This window comes from Carettochelys insculpta, chromosome 22, assembly GCF_033958435.1.
Source record: "Carettochelys insculpta isolate YL-2023 chromosome 22, ASM3395843v1, whole genome shotgun sequence".
Classification (NCBI taxonomy): Eukaryota; Metazoa; Chordata; order Testudines; family Carettochelyidae; genus Carettochelys; species Carettochelys insculpta.
This window is the reverse complement of record NC_134158.1, coordinates 7,695,627-7,719,103: the sequence shown is the minus strand read 5'-3', so window position 1 is coordinate 7,719,103 and position 23,477 is coordinate 7,695,627. Positions and strand designations below refer to the sequence as shown.

The 23,477-nt window shown below is 57.2% G+C and overlaps 1 protein-coding gene across 4 annotated transcripts in view; it reads left to right on the top strand.

Annotated features, from left to right (window-relative positions):
* LOC142024812 (butyrophilin subfamily 1 member A1-like) overlaps positions 1 to 18,792 on the top strand; it is a 48,515-nt gene extending 29,723 nt beyond the window's left edge. For 2 of the 4 annotated variants that reach the window (XM_075017059.1, XM_075017060.1), the window contains exons 6-13: positions 1,577 to 1,609; positions 1,703 to 1,735; positions 1,829 to 1,861; positions 1,955 to 1,987; positions 9,885 to 9,905; positions 10,008 to 10,034; positions 10,179 to 10,205; positions 16,644 to 18,792. In XM_075017059.1, coding sequence (XP_074873160.1) covers positions 1,577 to 1,609; positions 1,703 to 1,735; positions 1,829 to 1,861; positions 1,955 to 1,987; positions 9,885 to 9,905; positions 10,008 to 10,034; positions 10,179 to 10,205; positions 16,644 to 17,242 — 806 coding nt within the window. In that variant the 3' untranslated portion in view covers positions 17,243 to 18,792. The remainder of the gene's footprint in view (positions 1 to 1,576; positions 1,610 to 1,702; positions 1,736 to 1,828; positions 1,862 to 1,954; positions 1,988 to 9,884; positions 9,906 to 10,007; positions 10,035 to 10,178; positions 10,206 to 16,643) is intronic. The other 2 variants (XM_075017062.1, XM_075017063.1) reach the window with 2 other exon arrangements.
* The last annotated feature ends 4,685 nt before the right edge of the window (positions 18,793 to 23,477 follow it).

Here is a 23,477-nt window from a genome sequence, read left to right as displayed (position 1 = left end):
ATGTGAGTGTGAACTGTTCCCTGGGGATCAGCATTGCTGAGTGTGAAATGCTGTGCTGGGCCCAGTGGGCTGGGCTTGGAGCTGGTGTTGCCTGTATGCTGAGCACTTGGGTGGCCTCTCAGGTGAGAGTCAGGTGCCACGCAGCTGATTAGCAGAGTGCTCACAGTCACCAGCCTTTGTTGGTATGGGTGGTGCACATCCACTCACACCTTGGTGCACAGAACAAAATTTCTTCCACCCAGGGATGGAAAAAGTCAGCGGAAACAGTGCTTGGAGCACTAACATGTGGAACTTAAGTTCTTGCAGGAAGCCAGAAAGTGTAAGATGTGTTTCTTAGGGCCCAGCCCCACTCCCCCATTTGGCTTGCAGCTAGGAGCTGTGAGTGAGGAAAGCAGTGGCTGTGCCCATGCAAAGGTTAGGAGTTACCTGGGTTACACCTGCGACAGGAGTAGGACAATGAACTCTCTGCTGCAGCATAAGTGCTCAGATGCGGGTTTTTTAACTCACAGAGGCCAGAAATTGGCCTTTAGTGATCTGGGTGTTTATAGGGAGCTGGGGTTTGAAAGTTGGTTTAGGGGTCTGGATGCAATTTCTGTTTAACTTCATTGGCACCGAATATAGAAACTCCCTAAGGCAGCTGTGAAAGTCCTACCCAGAGGATTCTCTTTCCTGAAGCACTGTGAGCTTTATGTCAAAATGTACCACTGTCGGCAGGACTGGGAAGGGGAAGTGCCTGTTACAAGGATTTCCCCGTGAAGACGAAAGCAGGTAATTCAGAGGAGCAGAGAGGAGCTGTGCTTTGTGCCTGTGAACGGGGGAACTGGGTTTGGTACCTTTAGAATTGTCACCTATTCATCCTGTCAGCACCAGAATTGGACAGGTCTATTGGAGGCTTTACAAATACAGTATTTGGGTTGAGTCCAACTTTAGGTACCAGGACTCACTCATTTTGAGTGGTGTGTAAAGTTTGTGTCTGTGCCTAGAGAACCAGGTTGGGCTCATTTCCGAACACTAAGCACTCAGAACAATGAACTGTCACTGTCTTGGTCCCTGGACTTTTCGGGGAATTCTCCACCCCACCTGTACTGGTGAGCGCTGTGGCTTGCATTGCTGTAACACAAACACACATAGGAACTGCACAACTGATCGGGGATGCTGGTCAGTCTGGACACACGATGGTTTAGCTCAGGCTGTGCTGGGTACATGGCGGGGGACCTGTTTCTTCCTAGCTTTCACTTTCCCAAGGAGCATGTACCACCCACAAGGCTGGGAACTGGCCTGGGCTGGGGGTGCAGAGACCTCCACAGATGGACCTGACCACGTCTCTTCATTTGCCCATCTATTGCTTCTGTATTTCACAGCTACAGCAGAGCTGCATGAAACAGTAACGTAAACCTCACCATCAAGAAGATGCAATGAAATCTCACCTCTCACCCTTCTTGTTCTAGAGACTCTGCAATTTGAATGGGAGGGCTAGAAAGCTCAGTGTCTGGGCCAGTTACATGAACTGATGCAGGGGTGGTTGCCATAAATATGACTCTGTGCAATCTCACCTCTCCTGCTTTTCTTTTTCTAGAGACCCTGCTGTCTGAGCACAAGAGAGAGAAAGGTCAGTGTCTGGGCCACTTACATTAACTGATGCAGGGGTGGTTGCCATAAATATGACTGTGAAATCTCACCTCTCCTGCTTTTCTTTTTCTAGAGACCCTGCTGTTTGAGCACAAGAGAGAGAAAGGTCAGTGTCTGGGCCAGTTACATTAACTGATGCAGGGGTGGTTGCCATAAATATGACTGTGAAATCTCACCTCTCCTGCTTTTCTTTTTCTAGAGACCCTGCTGTCTGAGCACAAGAGAGAGAAAGGTCAGTGTCTGGGCCAGTTATATTAACTGATGCAGGGGTGGTTGCCATAAACCCGACTGTGAAATCTTACCTCTCCTGCTTTTCTTTTTCTAGAGACCCTGCTGTCTGAGCACAGGAGAGAGAAAGGTCAGTGTCTGGACCACTTACAGTAACTGCTATTAAGTTATCCGTGTAAACATAACACACTTCTCAGCACAGTTCGGTGATGTGCAGCCTGTGGGTCCATGGGGCCCCTGCGACTGTGCTGAAGATTTCCAAAGGGGTCTGCATCTCTGTTCAAAGTTAGGGGTCTGGAAATGAGCAAAGGTTGAACCCATGGCCTTAGAGGCTGTGCTACAGCTCTGCCGCTGAAAGGAAGGCAGTGTGTCTGCTGTTAGCTGGCAGGAGAGAGCTCACCTGCCAGTCAGAAACTTCCATCCCCAACTAGCTGCAGCGGCTTTGGCAGCAGGAGGCTTTTCTGCTGACAAAGGGCTGTGGCACCAGTGCTTTCCATTGGCAAAATGTCTCTGGTTCGGGAGTGTGTGTTTTTCTTAACAACTCTGATTGACAAAAGTGCAAATAGTGACAAATTGTCCTGGGAAAGGTTTCAGTGTCACCATCCCAACCTCACCGTGCTGAGTGTGAGCAGCCAGCGTCACTGCCTGCAGACTCAGGCAGATCTCCCTGGGCTGGTGCACTGGCTACACCCAGATCACTTGCTCAGTGTCCTCCTCAGACCCAGAGAGGCTGCACACTTTTGTGTTGGGTTGAAGGCCCAGAGCAGTGTAACAGGCTCCAGCCGGGGGCAGACTCCTCCTCTGCAGGCAGAGCAGAAAACTGCTGCCGGCTGCCCTCTGAGATCCCCCTCAAGCCCTATTGTAGCTCAGGTGTCTCAAACGTCAGTCCTGGCACCACTAATGGTCCACAGCCACCTTGCAAGTGGGCCGTGAGCTCAGGGATTCCCCCTGCCCCCAACAATGGAGAACCTGCGCTGGCACTTCAGCCTTGGGCCCCGGCCCTGTGAGCTTAGAGCGCCAGCAGTGGCCTCCTGCTGGGGTGTGGGAGGCGTGTAAACAGCCCTGAGCCTGGCTGGATTCAGGTCATGGCGGGAGCAAGCAGCTCTGTGCACTGCCAGTGCCCCTCACCCAGCTAGGGGAGCAGCAGGCACAGATGTGCAGCCTGGAGGCTTTCCCCATTGCTCCCATTGGCTGCAGTTCTGGACTCACAACCAATAGGAACAGCGGGAGTCCATGCCTGGGACACGGTGCCTGGGAATAGCAGGGGGGTGTGATGCCAGGTAGGTGCTCCCCCATCCCCCTTGTGCCCAGACCCTGCACCTCCATCCTCCTGATGTACACCCCTCCCACAGAGCCCCTGCCTCCCAGCCCGTGTCTGTACCCTCCCCCCACCAGACTGTGCTCCCCCCTCACTCCCACAGCCTCCCCTCCCCCCGCCAGACTTGCTACCCGTCTGCTCCTGCACCTGCCCACCCTGGCCAAAGCCCCGACCTCCAGCCTGCTCCTGCACCCGCCCACCCTGGCCAAAGCCCCGACCTCCAGCCTGCTCCTGCACCCACCCACCCTGGCCAAAGCCCCGACCTCCAGCCTGCTCCTGCACCCACCCACCCTGGCCAAAGCCCCGACCTCCAGCCTGCTCCTGCACCCGCCCACCCTGGCCAAAGCCCCAACCTCCAGCCTGCTCCTGCACCCGCCCACCCTGGCCAAAGCCCCGACCTCCAGCCTGCTCCTGCACCCACCCACCCTGGCCAAAACCCCAACCTCCAGCCTGCTCCTGCACCCACCCACCCTGGCCAAAGCCCCGACCTCCAGCCTGCTCCTGCACCCACCCACCCTGGCCAAAGCCCCGACCTCCAGCCTGCTCCTGCACCCGCCCACCCTGGCCAAAGCCCCGACCTCCAGCCTGCTCCTGCACCCACCCACCCTGGCCAAAGCACCAACCTCCAGCCTGCTCCTGCACCCACCCACCCTGGCCAAAGCCCCGACCTCCAGCCTGCTCCTGCACCCGCCCACCCTGGCCAAAGCCCCAACCTCCAGCCTGCTCCTGCACCCACCCACCCTGGCCAAAGCCCCGACCTCCAGCCTGCTCCTGCACCCACCCACCCTGGCCAAAGCCCCGACCTCCAGCCTGCTCCTCCACCCACCCACCCTGGCCAAAGCCCCGACCTCCAGCCTGCTCCTGCACCCACCCACCCTGGCCAAAGCCCCAACCTCCAGCCTGCTCCTGCACCCACCCACCCTGGCCAAAGCCCCGACCTCCAGCCTGCTCCTGCACCCGCCCACCCTGGCCAAAGCCCCAACCTCCAGCCTGCTCCTGCACCCACCCACCCTGGCCAAAGCCCCGACCTCCAGCCTGCTCCTGCACCCGCCCACCCTGGCCAAAGCCCCGACCTCCAGCCTGCTCCTGCACCCACCCACCCTGGCCAAAACCCCAACCTCCAGCCTGCTCCTGCACCCACCCACCCTGGCCAAAGCCCCGACCTCCAGCCTGCTCCTGCACCCACCCACCCTGGCCAAAGCCCCGACCTCCAGCCTGCTCCTCCACCCACCCACCCTGGCCAAAGCCCCGACCTCCAGCCTGCTCCTGCACCCACCCACCCTGGCCAAAGCCCCAACCTCCAGCCTGCTCCTGCACCCACCCACCCTGGCCAAAGCCCCGACCTCCAGCCTGCTCCTGCACCCGCCCACCCTGGCCAAAGCCCCAACCTCCAGCCTGCTCCTGCACCCACCCACCCTGGCCAAAGCCCCGACCTCCAGCCTGCTCCTGCACCCACCCACCCTGGCCAAAGCCCCGACCTCCAGCCTGCTCCTGCACCCACCCACCCTGGCCAAAGCCCCGACCTCCAGCCTGCTCCTGCACCCACCCACCCTGGCCAAAGCCCCGACCTCCAGCCTGCTCCTGCACCCACCCACCCTGGCCAAAGCCCCGACCTCCAGCCTGCTCCTGCACCCACCCACCCTGGCCAAAGCCCCGACCTCCAGCCTGCTCCTGCACCCGCCCACCCTGGCCAAAGCACCAACCTCCAGCCTGCTCCTGCACCCACCCACCCTGGCCAAAGCCCCGGCCTCCAGCCTGCTCCTGCACCCACCCACCCTGGCCAAAGCACCAACCTCCAGCCTGCTCCTGCACCTACCCACCCTGGCCAAAGCCCCAGCCTCCAGCCTGCTCCTGCACCCACCCACCCTGGCCAAAGCACCAACCTCCAGCCTGCTCCTGCACCTACCCACCCTGGCCAAAGCCCCAACCTCCAGCCTGCTCCTGCACCCACCCACCCTGGCCAAATCCCCAACCTCCAGCCTGCTCCTGCACCCACCCGCCCTGGCCAAATCCCCAACCTCCAGCCTGCTCCTGCACCCACCCACCCTGGCCAAATCCCCAACCTCCAGCCTGCTCCTGCACCCACCCACCCTGGCCAAAGCCCCAACCTCCAGCCTGCTCCTGCACCCACCCGCCCTGGCCAAAGCCCCAACCTCCAGCCTGCTCCAGCACCCTCCTCCTGCCATACACCCTCTGCCCAGCCCACAGCTGCACATTTCTCCCCTTCCCACCCTCAGTGCTCTCCTGCGCCGGCCCTTCTGGCCAGACACCCCCTGCAGCACTCAGCCTCCCTCCCCATTCCACTCCCAGGCACCGAACCCCTCGTTGCTGGCCTCATCCCAGAGGCCCACAAAATCTGACCTGGGACCCAAAGGCTACGTCTACACGTGAAGCCTACATCGAAGTAGCCTATTTCGATGTGGCGACATCGAAATAGGCTATTTCGATGAATAACGTCTACACGTCCTCCAGGGCTGGCAACGTCGATGTTCAACATCGACGTTGCGCAGCACCACATCGAAATAGGCGCAGCGAGGGAACATCTACACGCCACAGTAGCACACATCGAAATAAGGGTGCCAGGCACAGCTGCAGACAGGGTCACAGGGCGGACTCAACAGCCAGCCGCTCCCTTAAAGGGCCTCTCCCAGACACACTTGCACTAAACAGCACAAGATCCACAGAGCCGACAACGAGTTGCAGACGCTGTGCATGCAGCATGAATTCCCCGCTGCAGCAGCAGCAGCCAGAAGCCCTGGGCTAAGGGCTGCTGCACAGGGTGACCATAGAGCCCCGCACGGGCTGGAGTGACAGCGTCTCTCAACCCCCCAGCTGATGGCTGCCATGGAGGACCCCACAATTTCGACGTTGCGGGACGCGGATCGTCTACACGGTCCCTACTTCGACGTTGAACGTCGAAGTAGGGCGCTATTCCGATCCCCTCAAGAGGTTAGCGACTTCGACGTCTCGCTGCCTAACGTCGAAGTTAACTTCGAAATAGCGCCCGACGCGTGTAGCCGCGACGGGCGCTATTTCGAAGTTAGTGCCGCTACTTCGAAGTAGTGTGCACGTGTAGACACAGCTAAAGAGTTTCAGGCCTGTGGGAAGCCATGGACCTTGTTCTTCCCTCCCTCCTGTCCCTGCGTCCCCTCCCGTGAGGCTGGAGCACCAGGGAGTGAGGTGAATCAGTACTAGCCCACATCAGTAGAGAGGAGTGGCCCCCAACCCAAAAAAGATTCCCCACCCCTGCCATAAATAGAACATTGAAACCTGGTTTGGGGCACACATTAATATTTTACTTTAATTAAAAAGGAAGTTTGGTAGCCAACAGGATGAAGTTAAAGCTCTTACTCTGTTTAATCATTTTGCTGAACAATATTTCCTCTCTTACCGGTTATCTGTGTTTCCTTACGTTGTAACTCCAGTAACCCAATACGAGTATTTAGGTATTTAGAGGTAGGAGGAGGCATTTTTGTCATCTTGAGCGGGACACCGAAAGGTTTCCATGGAGCATGTTTGGCCCACAAGTTTGAGAACCACTGTTGCAGGGGTTATACAAGGAGATGGTCTGGGAACAAAGAGGATATGTCAGGGCAGGGCCACACATGCCAGCACTGCTGAGATTCTGGGCTGGGCTGCTGCTAACAGGCACCCAGGGAAAGGCTGCTGTAACTAAAGGCATCAGCTAAATGAGGAAAACTCACTGCCATCATGGAATGTGTAACTACAGGTTCACATGTTGCTTTCCTTTCATACAGCTCATGCTGTATCCAGCAGGGATCGCAATCACCACCACTTTCAAATGCCTCCAGCCCCCTTCCTTCCCCCTCCCCACTCCAAACACGTACTCTGGCTATTCACCCAACTGACCCAACAGGGTTCTGACCAGACTGGGGCTGGCCTGGGATGGGATGGGAGGGTGAGAACCCTGATGGCAGCAGCTGGCTGAAGAGGAAGCAAGAAGCCTGGCTCACTGAAGCGTGGCGAGGGACTGCTAACCCCGACTCCAACCACACCCTTACCCCTAAATCCTCTGCCTGAGATCAGTGCCTCGGCCTGGGTCCTGAGGGATCAAATGGAGATTGCAGGGGCAGTCAGGCTTCTATACTTGTCACAAAGCCAGGAGGTTTCTGCCACTGATGTCTAGAACGTGCGTTCAAATGCTGGGGCTGATGTACCTGATTGTCAGTAGCTATCCTGGTGCAGACAGAGGGACAGGAACATCACTGAGTTCAGTTGGTGGGGGGGTCCCCTTCACTCAGGGGAAAGGGAAGGGAGACAGCCCCTTTAGCTTACTCAGGATTTCTATGTCCCCAGTACAACACTGGCCATGAAAGAGCTCAGCCGAGCGCCCCAGTGTGTGTGTTGCTTTCTGCCGGTAGAACAATGACTCCAACGAATTTGCAATAATCGAATTAAATCTTCTGCCTTGTAACTCCCCTGTGCTGTCATTCACTTCCAGCCGCACGCCGAGCTGTGAGGCCCCTGTGTTCATGCACTGGAAGGGAGAATCCCAGATTTTATAACAAGTAGACCCTGTAATGGGGAGAACTCGCCAGTGTAGCATCTCTAGCTGGTGGCATGGGAATCAGCTCACCCAGCTTCCGAGAGCCTTCTTCTGGCCCGCAGCTCACCTTCCATTCAGACCCACGTCCTTCCCTGACCACAGAGCCTGGCTCTCTGCTACTGCCTCACTCTGGGGTCCTCCCCTCCCAGGGACCCTCAAGCCCCTTTTCCTCACTTTGTCTCAGTGACCCACGGATAGTCTTCATCTAGCCCTTACCTCCGGGGCACACTGCAGTGTGAAGTGGCTGCTCGTATGGGCAGAGAGGTGGCCTAGAGCTCGCCTGATCAGAATGCCCCCGGCTCACCTGCCCTTCCCCAGTGCTGCTCTGTCCACAATACCCAGCTCCAGCAAACAGGTAGACGCCCCTCCAGCCAGGGCTGGAGCCGAGAGCGTGTTCACCCTGGCCAGCCATCTCTTTTATACGGCCCGCCTGGGCTCGGACTGGGGCGACCATCCGTCCCGTTTTCAGCGGGACAGCCCTGTAATTCGGGTGCCATTCTGATTTATTTTGCACAAGGAGCTAACTGCCCCGTATTTCACAGGGTTCATTGGCCTCCCCCACCTAAGGGAGCTGGGAGCCAGAGTGCGCGGTAACTCCGCTGCTGCCGGGTTTCCGCCAGCGGGGGCTGGAGCTGAGCCGGGGCTGCTGGAGTTGTAGCGGGAGCTGCGGAGGGTGTGAACTGGGGCTTCAGTGTGTTGGATCCAGGGCCTGGGTGTCAGGGGTTAGAGCGGGAGCCGGGAGTGGAGTCAGAGCCATGGGGGGTTGAGGGGGCTGTGGAGGTTGGAGCAGGAGCCCAGGGCGGGGGAGGTGGGATTGCAGTGGGGCTACTGGAGCCGGGGACAGGGACGGGGATGGGGACGGCGGGAGGCAGAGCTGGAGCTATGGCGGGTTTGAACCAGGCTGCGGAGGTTGGAGCAGGGGCCGGAGCAGGGGTCGGGGGTGTGGAGCAGGGCTGCCAGAGCTGGGGCCAGGGCCCGGGGGGCTGGAGCCGCAGCCTCGGGGGTTGAGTGTGGGGGTTGACTGTGCAGTGGTGGGGGCTGCCACCCACAGCTCGGGGAAGCCAGGAGTTTCACTGGTGGGGCAGCAGCCCTGTTCCCGGTGCCCCAGATAGGGCGACCATCCGTCCTGCTTTGGCAAGGATGGGGGTCATTCCCTATGTCCTGTATTTGGCCAGGGGAGATGTGGTCCCCCAGCTCTGACTGGCCGCCACAAGACTTCCCTGGTTGATTCCCGGGACAACCCTTGCCCATGGTCTGTTTTAACCTGTCTTCACCAGTGCAGATCAACCGCCCTGTCACAGACCCCCATGGGAGATGTTCAGAGCTCTCCCTGGCTATGTCTACACGTGCACGCTACATCGAAGTAGCTAATTTCGAAGTAGCGACATCGAAATAGGCTATTTCGATGAATAGCGTCTACACGTCCTCCAGGGCCGGCAACGTCGATGTTCAACTTCGACGTTGCGCAGCCCAACATCGAAATAGGCACAGCGAGGGAACGTCTACACGCCAAAGTAGCACACATCGAAATAAGGGTGCCAGGCACAGCTGCAGACAGGGTCACAGGGCAGACTCAACAGCAAGTCGCTCCCTTAAAGGGCCCCTCCCAGACACACTTTTATTAAACAGTGCAAGATACACAGAGCCGAGAACTAGTTGCAGACCCTGGGCATGCAGCATGGGTCCCCAGCTGCCGCAGCAGCAACCAGAAGCCCTGGGCTAAGGGCTGCTGCACACGGTGACCACAGAGCCCCGCAAGGGCTGGAGAGAGAGTATCTCTCAACCCCCCAGCTGATGGCCACCATGGAGGACCCCGCTATTTCGATGTTGCGGGACGCTGATCGTCTACACGTTCCCTACTTCGATGTTGAACGTCGAAGTAGGGCGCTATTCCCATCCCCTCATGGGGTTAGCGACTTCGACATCTCGCCGCCTAACGGCGATTTCAACTTCGAAATAGCGCCCAACACGTGTAGCCGTGACGGGCGCTATTTCGAAGTTGGCGCCGCTACTTCGAAGTAGCGTGCACGTGTAGACGCAGCCCCTATGAACCGAGAGTCAATGTGGGTTGGGTGGGATCTTACTGAACAGCCTCTTTATTCTTTTCACACATTCACTTGTTTCTCGTTTCTTTGCTTTTAGAGAAGCTGCAGGGTGAACTCGGTAAGTCGTCTTTTATTGCTAATGTAAACCTGGCTACAAACTTGTCTCCTATTTGAGGTGTCCGTGTTCAAGTCTCACCTCTCGGTCTGTGTTTGGTTGCAGAGTGGAGAAGAGCCTTATTAAATGCAGGTAAATAAATACGCATTTTCCCCAATTGACAGTTACCGTGTGGATTATATGTTTGCTGTTGTTATAAACTTTATTAAAAGAGTTTTCTGTTCAACAAGTCTGTGCTCAGGGCAATTTTCACCTCCCATATTTGCTTCATTTCAGGTTGGGAGAAAGTCCGACAATACGCAGGTAACTGTGCTGTAAACTCCACTGAAATGTGATCTGTCAATCCGCACCCCCTAGTCCCTGAAAGCTCTCTGCTCCTTGGCATTAGAAAAGTGCTTAGTAGTGAAAGATTATTTTCGATGGCTTCACCTTCTCAGGCACCTGGGTGCTGCCCGATACACTTCATCTCATGTGCCCTTAGTAGGCATTGAACGGCTGAACCCTCCCCTCCCCACAGCAGGGTCTGCACACCATGAAACGTGCAATTTCCCTCTACGATAACATGAAGGGTTAAGAGCTGTTCAGTGTCTCTATTGAGCTGGGTGAGGAGGGTCCCCGCTGCTGGGGCAGATGGTTCAATAAGGGTGACCCTATCAACCCTTAACACACAGCCACGTAGGACACTGGACAGCTGGAGCAGCCGGGGGTGTGATGCCTTAGCTACATGCTCAGTGTGGATTTCCCCACCCCCACCCCAGGCTGCTCTCAGCAGGGACATTCCCAGGTGGAGGTGAGACCTGGGACCAGGCTGGGGTTGGCCACATGCGGCTCCAGAGCCACATGTGGCTCTTTAAGGAGTCAGTTGCAGATCCCGGTGCTGCTGCTGCCGACTCCTTTTGTGGCTCCTGGCCCGGCCGCACTGAAATAATGGATCTAAATTTAATTGGTTTAACGGCCGGCAGGAGATACTCAGCCAGGAAACCAATTACATCGAGTGCCAGTATTTCAGTGGCTGCGGATGGGAGAAGTGCTAAGCCTGCAGGAGAGCTGGGGGGAGGGGAGGCCGAGTCTGCCCCCGCTGGAGCCCCACAGCCCTGCTGAAAGGAGGGGGAGAGGGGCAGGAGGTGGGGTCGGGGGGGCTATTGGTGGATGGAGCAGCAGCAGTGCAGGGAGCTGGAGGAGATCATGGGCCTGGGGGATAAAGCCTGAGGATGGGGGAGGATTTGGAGCTGAGTGGGGTTAATCCTGGGGATGGGGGGTGGAGGAGGGTAGGGTTGGAGCTAGGAGGAGTTAATCTTCGGGCTTGGGGCTGAGAGGGGTTAAGCCTGGAGATGGGGGCCAGTTTGTGGGGCAAGGGGGCAGAATCTGGGAATGGGGGGTGGTGTTTGGAGGGTTGATTCAAACATTGCCCCTTCCCACTTAAGAGCCTGTCCCCAGACACATGATTTGCCTTGTCCTCGTTTGCTCTCCAGTCTAGGGGTGAAAGTAACGTAAACTTTCTAACTGGTACCGATACCTGCTGTTCTCAAAATAGGGGTGATAACGTCAAACCCCCCCATACATTGCACAGGGGCCCAGTGTTCCTGTAGGCTCCCCTGCATGGGACAAGGGGCCTGCTCCAGCCCCCGGCTCCTTGGTCTGGAGGATTAGTGGGGGGCCTGGTGCCCCTGAGCTCATGTGAAGCTGGGTGTGAGGGCTGCTGCAAAAGTCTCAGCTCTGGGCACGAAAATACAAGGGAGCGTGCACAAAGTGCTGAACCAATTTCAAAGACAATAGAGGCCTTAATTGTCTTCCAACCTGGATCTGTTCTTTATGCACACTCCCTTGCATTTCCCAGCACAGAGCTGGGGCTTTCCCAGCAAGGGGCCAGAGGAAATACTGCAGATGCCTGTGACCAAACTCCCAGCTGTGCAGGGCAGGAGGGGCAGGGCTGAGCTCCCAGTGAAAATCGGATCATGTGCCACTTTTGGCACCCATGCTGGGGTTGCCAGCCCTGGTCAAAGGGGCTCCTAAAATCTTGCCAGGTGTGGAGAAATGAGCCGGGCAGCGTTCCCCTTCATTCAGCGCACAAAGCAGGGGTCACCCAAAGAGGTTAGTAGGCAGTGAGCTTCAAACAAACACGACGGCCTCTCTTCACACCACACGGAGGCAACCTGCAGAACGCTCTGCCCGGGCTGTTGTGAAGGCCAAGAGCTTAACATGGCTCAAACAAGCACTAGAGCGAGACGTGTGTGTGGAGCGCAGGTCCGTACATGGCTGTTAGCCAGGCTGGGCAGGGATGCAAACCCCTTTTGTCCCCAGCCTCCCTGCACCAGGAGCTGGGAGTGGATGACAGGGCATGGATGAGAAGACAGTTCCCTGTTCTGTCCATTCCCTCTGAAGCAGCTGCAGTAGCCAGGGCTGGAAGGCAGGACACTGGGGAAGATGGACCATTGGTCTTGCCCAATATGGCCATTTTTGCAAACTATTTAATTATACGAATGAAAAGGTTTAGTGGAAAAACTCCCCTAGATAACGACCTCTGGGGACAGGGAGGGTGTGAAAGAACAGTCCTGCCAAATGATGCGTTTTGAAACTCTTGGGCTATAAGGAAACGTGTTTATGGGCTTCCCAGTCACAGACCTAGTGTGCTGGAGCGCAGCCACTGGAACATTGTCCAACACACACGTGTCCTGGCTGCTGTTTGTTGTGCCACCGTTCACTCCCCTGCTCCGTCCCCAATGGCCTTGAACCCTCCTGCTGCTGCCACCTGCCCCAGTGACCCCTGCGAGTCTTGAGGTTCCACCAGCTCCCAGTCATATCAGCTGCGGAGGGGAACTGCTGGTGCTGCTGGGCTGTGTGCCAGAGACCCTGTCCTGCAGCTGGGCTGAGCACTTACACCTGTCCAGCAGGGACCTCAGCTCCAGCGGTCACTGAACAAACCCAGCGACTCCCTGGGGCCTGATCAGCTCCGTCTGTACCCAGGGGAGAGGGGCAGGTCAGACAGTGCCTGTGAGTGTCAGCAAAACCCCCGCGCCCCCATCTCCCTCCTCACTAGGACACGGCCCCCACCCCTCCTGCTGCAGGGGTGCAGCTCAGTGGGATGACCAGAGCTCCCTTTGCGGTGGCAGAGGCGCTGGGGCTCAGCCTGGCCGGCCCCAGCACTGATTAGCGCTGAGGGATCCCCTCACTCAGGCCGGCTCAGTTCAGCTCTGCTGCCCGTTACCCGCACAAGGAGACGACATTTCCTGACCCCATCAGTACCGCAGCGATGTGTGACCCGGCACCAGCCAGACTGGCTCCCTGGCAGCACAGCTCCGTCTGCTGGGTCCCAGCAGGGCAGGAGGGTTCCTGGACGTCCATTCTGGGCCTGGCGCCTCCCCCTGGCCTGGCTCCTCAGGAGCGGTGAGGGGAGAGCTCCCTCCCCCCTGCTCACCCCCATCGTCTGCCTGGGGCAGGTCGGCCGATGCACCGACCCAACCGCCCGACACTGGCACAGACACCAGCCGGGTGAGAGCCCCTCTGGGTCCCCCGTCTCCCCCGTCTGCGTCCCCGGCACAAGGGTTTTCTCCTGCTCTGTGACAGGGTCTGACCCAGCCAATTTCCATTCACGTTTCCAGCCCGCCACTGAACAGGCAGCGCTGCCTGGGGCTGGGGGTGAGGGGAGTCGGGGGGTGTGGGAGGTATAACCCAACTGGGGGGTCTAGGAAATCCCTGTGGGAACCTGCCCCTCCCATCACTGCCCTTCCCCCCTCCCCCATCACCTGCTGCTCCCCACTACCCTTCACCCCTCCCCATCACCTGCCCCTCCCCTCTCTACCTTCACTCCTCGCTTCACCTGCCCCTCCCTTCTCCACCTCCACCCCTCCCCTTCACCTGCCCCTCCCTTCTCCCCTTCACCCTCCCCATCACCTGCCCCTCCATTCTCCACCTTCATCCCTTTCCTTCACCTGCCCCCTCCCCTTCACCCACCCTCTTCACCTGCCCCTCCCCTCTCCACCACCTGCCCCTCCCTTTTCCCCTTCACCCTCCCCATAACCTGCCCCTCTCTGTTCCACCTTCACCCCTCCCCATCAGCTGCCCTTCCACTCTGCCCTTCACGCTCCTTTTTCACCTGCCCCTCCCCTCTCCACCTTCACCCCTTCCCATCACCTCCCCCTCCTCTTTTCCCTTCACCCCTCCCTATCACCTGCCCCTCCCTTCTCTATTTCACCCCTCCATCACCTGCCCCTCCCCTCTCCCTTTAACCCTTCCCCTTCACCCCTCCCCTTCACCTGCCCCTTCCCTCTCCACCTTCACCCCTCCCCTTCACCTGCTCCTCCCCTCTCCACCTTCCCCCCTCCCCATCACCTGCCCCTCCCCTCTGCCCTTCACCCTCCCTCTTCACCTGCCCCTCCCATCTCCACCTTCACCCCCATCACCTGCCCCTTCCTTCTCCCCTTCACCTCTCTCCCATCACCTGCCCCTCTCCTCACCACCTTCACCCCTCCGTCTTCATCTGCCCCTCCTCTCTCCCCTTCACCCCTCCCTCTTCACCTGCCCCTCCCCTCTCCACCTTCACCCCCCCATCACCTGACCCTCCCCCTCCACCTTCACTCCTCTCTTCACCTGCCCCTCCCCTCTGCCCTTCACCCTCCCTCTTCACCTCCCCCCTCCTCTTCACCTGCCCCTCCCCACTCCACATTCACCCCTCCCCTACACCTTCTCCTCCCATCTCCACCTTCACCCCTCTCCATCACCTGCCCCTCCCTTCTCCCTTTCACCCCTCCCCATCACCTGCCCCTCCCTTCTCCCCTTCACCCCTCCCTTCACCTGCCCCTCCCTTCTCCCCTTCACCCCTCCCCATCACCTGCCCCTCCCTTCTCCCCTTCACCCCTCCCTTCACCTGCCCCTCCCTTCTCCCCTTCACCCCTCCCCATCACCTGCCTCTCCCTTCTCCCCTTCACCCCTCCTCTTCACCTGCCCATCCCCTCTCCACCTTCCCCCCTCTTCATCACCTGACCCTCCCCTCTGCCCTTCACCCTCCCTCTTCACCTCCCCCCCTCCACCTTCACCCTTCCTCTTCACCTGCCCTTCCCCTTCCACCTCCAAACCTCCCCTACACCTTCTCCTCCCATCTCCACCTTCATCCCTCTCCATCACCTGCCCCTCCCTTCTCCCCTTCACCCCTCCCCATCACCGGACACTTCCCTTTCCCCTTCACCCCTCCCCATCACCTGACCCTCCCTTTTCCCCTTCACCCCTCCCTTCACATGCCCCTCCCCTCTGCCCTTCACCCCTCCTCTTCACCTGCCCCTCCCCTCTCCACCTTCCCCCCCTTCATCACCTGACCCTCCCCTCTGCCCTTCACCCCTCCCCTTCACCTTCCCCTCCCCTCTCCACCTTCACCCCTCCCCTTCCCCTGCCCCTCCCTTCTCCCCTTCACCCCTCCCCTCTCCCCTTCACCTCTCCCCCATCACCTGCCCGTCCCCTCTCCATCTTCACCCCTCCCCATCAGCTGCCCCTCCCTTCTCTCCTTCACCCTTCCCCATCACCTGCCTCCCTCCTCTCCCCTTCACCCCCATCTACCCCTCCCCTTCACCCCCCATCCTACCCCTCCCTTCTCCCATTCACCCCTCCCCTTCATCTGCCCCTCCCCTCTGCCCCTCACCATCCCTTTTCACCTCCCCTCCCCACCTTCACTCCTCCTCTTCACCTGCCCGTCCCTTCTCCCCTTCACCCCCAATCACTTGTTCCTCCCCCTCCTCTTCATCCCTCCCCTTCACCTGCCCTTCCCCTCTCCACCTTCACCCCCCATCACCTGCCCCTTCCCTCTCCCCTCACCCCTTCTTTTCACCTGCCCCCCCTTCACCCTCCCTCTTCACCTGCCCCTCCCTTCTGCACCTGCTCCTCCCCTCTCCACCACCTGCCCCTCCCTTCTCCCTTTCAACCCTCCCCATCACCTGCCCCTCTCTTCTCCACCTGCACCCCTCCCCTTCACCTGCCCCCCTCCCCTTCACCTGACCCTCCTTTCTCCCCTTCACCTGACCCTCCCTTCTCCCCTTCACCCCTCTCCACCACCTGACCCTCCCTTCTCCCCTTTACCCCCCCATCATCTGCCCCTCCCTTCTTCACCTTCACCACTTCCCCTCACCTGCCCCCCTCCCCTTCACCCTCCCTTTTCACCTGCCCCTTCCCTCTCCACCACCTGCCCCTCCCTTCTCCCCTTCACCCTCCCCATCACCTGCCCCCCTCCACCTTCACCCCTCCCCATCACCTGCTCCTCGCTTCTCCCCTTCACCCCCATCACCTGCCCCTCCCTTCTTCACCTTCACCACTTCCCTTCACCTGGCCCTCCCCTCTCCATGTTCACCCCCCATCACCTGCCCCTTCCTTCTCCCCTTCACCCCTCCCCTTCACCTGCCCCTCCCCTCCCCACCTTCACCCCTCCGTCTTCATCTGTCCCTCCCCTCACCACCTTCACCCCTCCCCTACACCTTCTCCTCCCATCTCCACCTTCACCCCTCTCCATCACCTGCCCCTCCCTTCTCCCCTTCACTCCCTCCCCATCACCTGCCCCTCCCCTCTCCTCTCCAACTGTCAGCCGGTCCCTGCCCCTCCCCCGCTTTCTCTGCCCTCCCCCCTCAGTGTCTCCTCTCAGGCAGAGGGGCCGTGACCCCCCCTCAGACAACACCCCCAGAGTGATCACTGGGGCGCAGGTTCATTTGCCTCTGACCCCAGGGACCAGCCCTGCCCCCGCACTGACTCTGTGACTCTCCCCAGTGGACGTGACTCTGGATCCAGACACGGCAAATCCCCGACTCGCCCTGTCTGAGGATCGGAAACGTGTGAGAGACGGAGGCACATGGCAGAGTCTGCCCGACAACCCCGAGAGATTTGAGAACTATATCGATGTGCTGGGCGCGGAGCGGCTCACGGGCGGGAGGAGTTACTGGGAGGTGGAGGTGGGAGACAAGACTGGGTGGGAGCTGGGGGTGTGCAGGGAATCTGTGCGCAGGAAGTGGTGGCTCACACGAACACCTGGGAACGGCTACTGGGCCGTGCGGCTGTGGGACGGGGAATACTCGACCTGCACCTCCCCACTGACCCCCCTCCCCGTGAGCACCAGGCCCGGCCGGGTGGGGATTTTCCTGGACTACGAGGCAGGCGAGGTCTCATTTTACAATGTGACTGACGGGTCTCATCTCTTCACTTTCACCGACACCTTCTCCGGGCCCCTCCGCCCTTTCTTCTGTCCTGGCCTCAACACTGGGGGGACAAACGCGGCTCCCCTGATAATCTGCCCCGTCCCAGTGCAGCCGCAGGGAATCTCTGTCCCTGACAGGGACCCTGCGGCACAGACTGGCCCCTCCCAGCGCTGACACCCCCCAGCCCGGCTCCCATGGGCACATCTAAGGGCATCACCCCCCTGCCCCCACCCCCGTCAGTGCCCAGGCCTGTGCGCTGTGGGGGGAGGGAGTCAGGGGAGCAGCTGCAGGGCTGTGGGGGGCAGGGAAGTGTGGGAAATGTGTGAATTGTTCCCCCCACCCCCAGCTCCGCTTCCAGCTCCCTGGGTGTGACTCAAAGGCAGGTCAGTAAAGGGCAGAGCCTGATGCTCCTGCCCCCACCCCTCCCGCACCCCAACCTCCTGCCTCAGGTCACCAGCCCCTCCAGCCGCACCCCACACACCAGCCCCTCTGCATCCCCCCTCCCCTCGGTCATAACTCCCTGCCGCACCCCGCACCCCTCCCCCACACTGGGTGCTCGCGAACAGGGTACGTGCTAACAGGAGGGAGTTTTGAGAGGCTCTCCTGGAGGAGGAGAAGGAAGGAGCAAAGTAAAGCACCTTGGGGTAAGTGGCTGCTTATATTTGGGGGTTTGGGCTTGTGTGTGTTTGTTTGTTTGGAGTTTGGAGTGCTGAGCTGAGTGTTTGTTTGAAAGGCCGTGTGCTCAGGCAGGCAGTTGGAAGCTGTGAGTCTTGATTAGGTTTGAATCGAAACACCGTGTGCTGATTGGCTGAGCTGTAGGCAGAGGGAGGAGCTATCAGGGAGGCCGAGCACTTAAACCCCGCTAGTAAGCGACCAGGGAGCTTTGCGACCGGGTGCTCGCGAACAGGGTGCGTACTAACAGGAGGGAGTTTTGAGAGGGGAGTTTGGAGGGAGCCAGTGACTTCTATTGCCCTTAAACTTTAAATCCTTTATAACAACCTCTATGTGAAACATTTAATTAACCCTCATATATAATTAGAGTAGGAAATGGAGGCAGAAGCCCAGCAGCAGAGTGGGGGCTATCCTGTTTATTGTGTCGAGTGCAGCATGTATGACTACCTACCCTGTGGGTGGGTGGCGTATGTGTGCGTGCGATGCAAGGAGCTCCTGGCCGTCAGAGACCGAGTGCGTGCTTTGGAGGCCAGGGTGGCTGAACTGGAGGAGCTAAGGAAGGCAGAGGTGTTTGTTGATGAGACTTTCCGGGACATTTTCGGAAAGACAGAACAGGTCGTGCGGGTGGCGGAGTGGTACTATATGTGAAGGATAATATAGAATCAAATGAAGTAAAAATCCTAAAGGAATCAAAATGTCCCATAGAATCATTATGGATAACAATTCATTCCTCTAATATGAATATGGCATTAGGAATATACTACCGACCACCTAACCAGGACAGTGATAGTGATGCTGAAATGTTAAGGGAGATTAGAGAGGCTATCAAAATAAAAAACACAGTAATAATAGGAGATTTCAATTATCCCCATATTGATTGGGTGCATGTCACCTCAGGACGGGATTCAGAGATTAAATTTCTTGATGCCTTAAATGACTGCTTCTTGGAGCAGCTAGTACAGGAACCCACAAGGGGAGAGTCAATTCTCGATCTAGTCTTGACTGGAACGCAGGATCTGGTCCAAGAGGTAACTGTTACTGGACCGCTTGGAAATAGTGACCACAATATAATAACTTTTAATATTCCTGTGTTGGGAAGAACACCGCAGCGGTCAAACACTCTGGCATTTAATTTCAAAAAGGGGAATTACACTAAAATGAGGAAGCTAGTTAAACAGAAACTAAAAGGTAGAGTAATTAAACTAAAATCCCTGGAAGCTGCATGGAAACTGTTTAAAGACACCATACTAGAGGCCCAACTTAAATGTATACCCCAAATAAAAAAACACAGTAAGAGACCTAACAAAGAACCACCATGGCTAAACAGCCATGTTAAAAAGGCAGTGAGAGAGAAAAGGGCAGCTTTTAAAAAGTGGAAGTCAAATCCTAGTGAGGAAAATAGAAAGGAACAAAAACACTCCCAAATTAAAGCTGCGTCTACACGTGCACGCTACTTCGAAGTAGCGGCAGTAACTTCGAAATAGCGCCCGTCACGTCTACACGCGTCGGGCGCTATTTCGAAGTTAACTTCGACGTTAGGCGGCGAGACGTCGAAGTCGCTAACCCCATGAGCGGATAGGAATAGCGCCCTACTTCGACGTTCAACGTCGAAGTAGGGACAGTGTAGACGATCCGCGTCCCGCAACATCGAAATAGCGGGGTCCTCCATGGCGGCCATCAGCTGGGGGGTTGAGAGATACTCTCTCTCCAGCCCTTGCGGGGCTCTGTGGTCACCGTGTGCAGCAGCCCTTAGCCCAGGGCTTCTGGCTGCTGCTGCTGCAGCTGGGGGTCCATGCTGCATATACAGGGTCTGCAACTAGTTGTTGGCTCTGTGTATCTTGCACTGTTTAATGAAAGTGTGTCTGGGAGGGGCCCTTTAAGGGAGCGACTTGCTGTTGAGTCCGCCCCGTGACCCTGTCTGCAGCTGTGCCTGGCTCCCTTATTTCGATGTGTGCTACTTTGGCGTGTAGACGTTCCCTCGCTGCGCCTATTTCGATGTTGGGCTGAGCAACGTCGAAGTTGAACATCGACGTTGCCAGCCCTGGAGGACGTGTAGACGTTATTCATCGAAATAGGCTATTTCGATGTCGCTACTTCGAAATTAGCTATTTCGATGTAGCGTGCACGTGTAGACGTAGCCTAAGTGTCATAATGTAGTAAGAAAAGCCAAAAAAGATTTTGAGGAACAGCTAGCCAAAAATTCAAAAAATGATAGTAAAATGTTTTTTAAATACATTAGAAGCAGGAAGCCCGCTAAAAAAGCAGTGGGGCCCTTGGACAATAAAGATATAAAAGGAGCGATCAAGGAAGACAGTGCCATTGCGGAGCGATTAAATGATTTCTTTGCTTCAGTCTTCACGGCTGAGGATGTTACAGAGGTTCCTAAATCTGAGCCAGCCTTTTTAGGTGACAAATCTGAGGAACTCACTCAGATTGAAGTGACATTAGAGGAGGTTCTGGAGTTAATTGATAAGCTGAATAGTAACAAGTCTCCAGGACCAGACGGCATTCACCCAAGGGTTCTGAAAGAACTCAAATGTGAAATTGCGGAGTTATTAACAGTGGTTTGTAACCTATCCTTTAAATCCACTTTGGTACCAAATGACTGGAAGACGGCCAATATAACGCCAATATTTAAAAAAGGCTCTAGAGGAGACCCTGGCAATTATAGACCGATAAGTTTAACATCAGTACCAGGCAAATTAGTAGAAACACTAGTAAAGAATAAAATTGCAAGGCACGTAGAAGAGCACAAATTGTTGGGCAAAAGTCAGCATGGTTTCTGCACAGGGAAGTCGTGTCTAACTAATCTGTTAGAATTCTTTGAAGAGGTTAATAAACATGCGGACAAGGGGCACCCAGTGGACATAATATACCTAGATTTCCAGAAAGCCTTTGACACGGTCCCACACCAAAGGCTTTTATGTAAATTAGGTGGTCATGGGATAGGAGGAAGGATCCTTTCATGGATCGGGAATTGGTTAAAAGACAGAAAACAAAGGGTGGGAATAAATGGTAAATTTTCACAATGGAGGAGGGTAACTAGTGGTGTTCCCCAGGGGTCAGTCCTGGGACCAATCCTGTTCAACTTGTTCATCAATGATCTAGAAAATGAGGTAAGCAGTGAGGTGGCAAAGTTTGCAGATGACACCAAGTTGTTCAGGACAGTCAAAACCAAAAGGGATTGTGAAGAACTACAAAAAGATCTCAGCAAACTGAGTGATTGGGCAGCAAAATGGCAAATGAAATTTAATGTGGGTAAGTGTAAGGTAATGCATGTCGGAAAAAATAACCCAAATTACATGTACGACATGATGGGGTCAAATTTAGCTACGACAGATCAGGAAAGGGATCTTGGAGTTATAGTGGATAGTTCTCTGAAGACATCCACGCAGTGTGCAGCGGCAGTTAGTAAGGCAAATAGGATGTTAGGAATTATTAAAAAAGGGATCGATAATAAGACAAAAGATATCATACTTCCCCGATATAAAACTATGGTACGCCCACATCTCGAGTACTGCGTGCAGATGTGGTCTCCTCACCTCAAAAAAGATATATTGGCATTAGAAAAGGTTCAGAAAAGGGCGACTAAGATGATTAGGGGCTTGGAACGGGTCCCATATGGGGAGAGGCTAGAGAGACTGGGACTTTTCAGTTTGGAAAAGAGGCGATTGAGGGGCGATATGATAGAGGTATATAAAATCATGAATGGTGTGGAGAAAGTGAATATAGAAAAATTATTTACCTTTTACCATAATACAAGAACTAGGGGACACCAAATGAAATTGATGGGTAGTAGGTTCAAAACTAATAAAAGGAAATTTTTCTTCACACAGCGCACAGTCAACCTGTGGAACTCCTTGCCCGAGGAGGCTGTGAAGGCCAGGACTCTATTAGGGTTTAAAAAAGAGCTTGATAAATTTTTGCAGGTTAGGTCCATAAATGGCTATTAGCCAGGGATAAAGTATGGTGCCCTAGCCTTCATAACAAGGGCAGGAGATGGATGGCAGGAGATAAATCACTTGATCATTGTCTTCTGTTCTCCTTCTCTGGGGCACCTGGCATGGGCCACCGTCGGCAGATGGGATGCTGGGCTGGATGGACCTTTGGTCTGACCCAGTATGGCCATTCTTATGTTCTTATGTACCAGCATCCTCTCCTGCACCCAGCCGCCCTCCTGGGCCTGCACCCCAATACCTGAGCCAGGTCACCACCAGACCCCTCTGTACCTCCTCTCCCAGCCCCACCGTGTGAGAGGCCCCAGGAGGAAGAGCCTGTGAGATAAAGGGAGGGGGGAGAGGCCCAGGGAGGGGCCTGGGTACGTGGCACATTTCCTGCTCTGGGGGAGTCTCTGCCTGCGGAGCAGGGAGAAGCGGCCCCAGGGGCAGAGCTGGGCAGGTGAGAGCACCGGGGCCCTGCTGTGCGTACGGCCTCTCTGCGCTGCAGCCTCAGCTGGGTGTATATGCGGGGGGGCTGGGGAAGGGGCTCAGCAGCTGGGCCAGCCAGGGGGGGTGTGAGCCCAGCCCCAGGGTGTGTGACCAGGGGCCCAGCTGGGCCATGCAGAACCCACTGGCTCTTCCCGTGGGTTTGCCCCTCCCGTGCGCGGTGACGAAGGGCCCCAGCGCCGGGCGAGGTGGGTGGGAAATACCGACACACACCGAGTGCCTGGTGCTGCCCCTCGGACTCGCCCAGCCCCCAGCCCAGGGGCAGCAGACGGCGCCGGGCGGGGGAGTCGCTCCTGTCCCAATTCCTGCCCTGCAACATCTCCGTGTGACGTCCGGGGGGGACAAAACTGAGCAATTGTTCTACTCCAGCAGTGCCAGGTGCATCCCCAGCGCTCTTCTCATTCCCACTTCACTGGGTTTTACACACACCCCTCAGGCACGTCTTGTAAACGGGCTCATCGACATTGCTGGTTCACTCCAAACCCCAGGGCCGTTTGCCTGGGCTGTGCAGCACCACCAGCCAAATTCCGCGGCATCACTGGCGGGTGTTACGTCCTGTTGTGGAAAACGTCGCTGCTCCAGGTCACTGAAGGGGTTTTGGGAAATGCAGGAGCAGAGTTTGTACCAATAAACCCGAGAGTGATCCACCGAGTGTCTCTGTGTGCCTCACTCTCGCTCGTGTGCCGTGTTGGCCTGGGGTTTGTGTGTAGGGGGGAGCCCTCACAGCAGGGGTTGGGCGTGGGGGGTCAGGCCAGGCATGGAGGTTAGTGGGGTGAGGGTAGTGGTGGAGGACTCAGGGCAGAGAGTTTGGTGCGGGGAAGGAGGTGAGATCTCAGGATTTGACCGGGAGTGGGGCGTCTCCTCATGTGTGTGGGCTGGGGGTGGTCCATGTCGTGTTTTCTGGCACCAGCATCTCTGGGGAGGCCGGCTGGGCCCGGCTGGGTTCTGCAGCCCCAGGCTGAGCCCCTTGCAGGGAGGTGTCTTTCACAGTCTGGGGAAAAGGGACAGGCCACAGCACTGGCCACAGCCCTGGGGTGAGCTGGGGGTGCCAACTTCAGCCCCACTTTGGGGGCCAGCTGGCACCTGGTACGGGGTGGCCATCTGCAACTTTGGGGTGGGGGGCTGTTGGGGCAGGCCCAGCTCTGGGAGGGGGAGGAGGTGGTCTGGGGGCTTGGGCCAGCCTGCAGCATTGAGCCCAGCCCTGGGGTGAGCTGGGGTCCCAGGTTCCAGCTCTGGGATGGGGGTTGGCCACAGCTTTGGGGTGGGGACCTGGCCCCAGGTTTGTGGGGGGC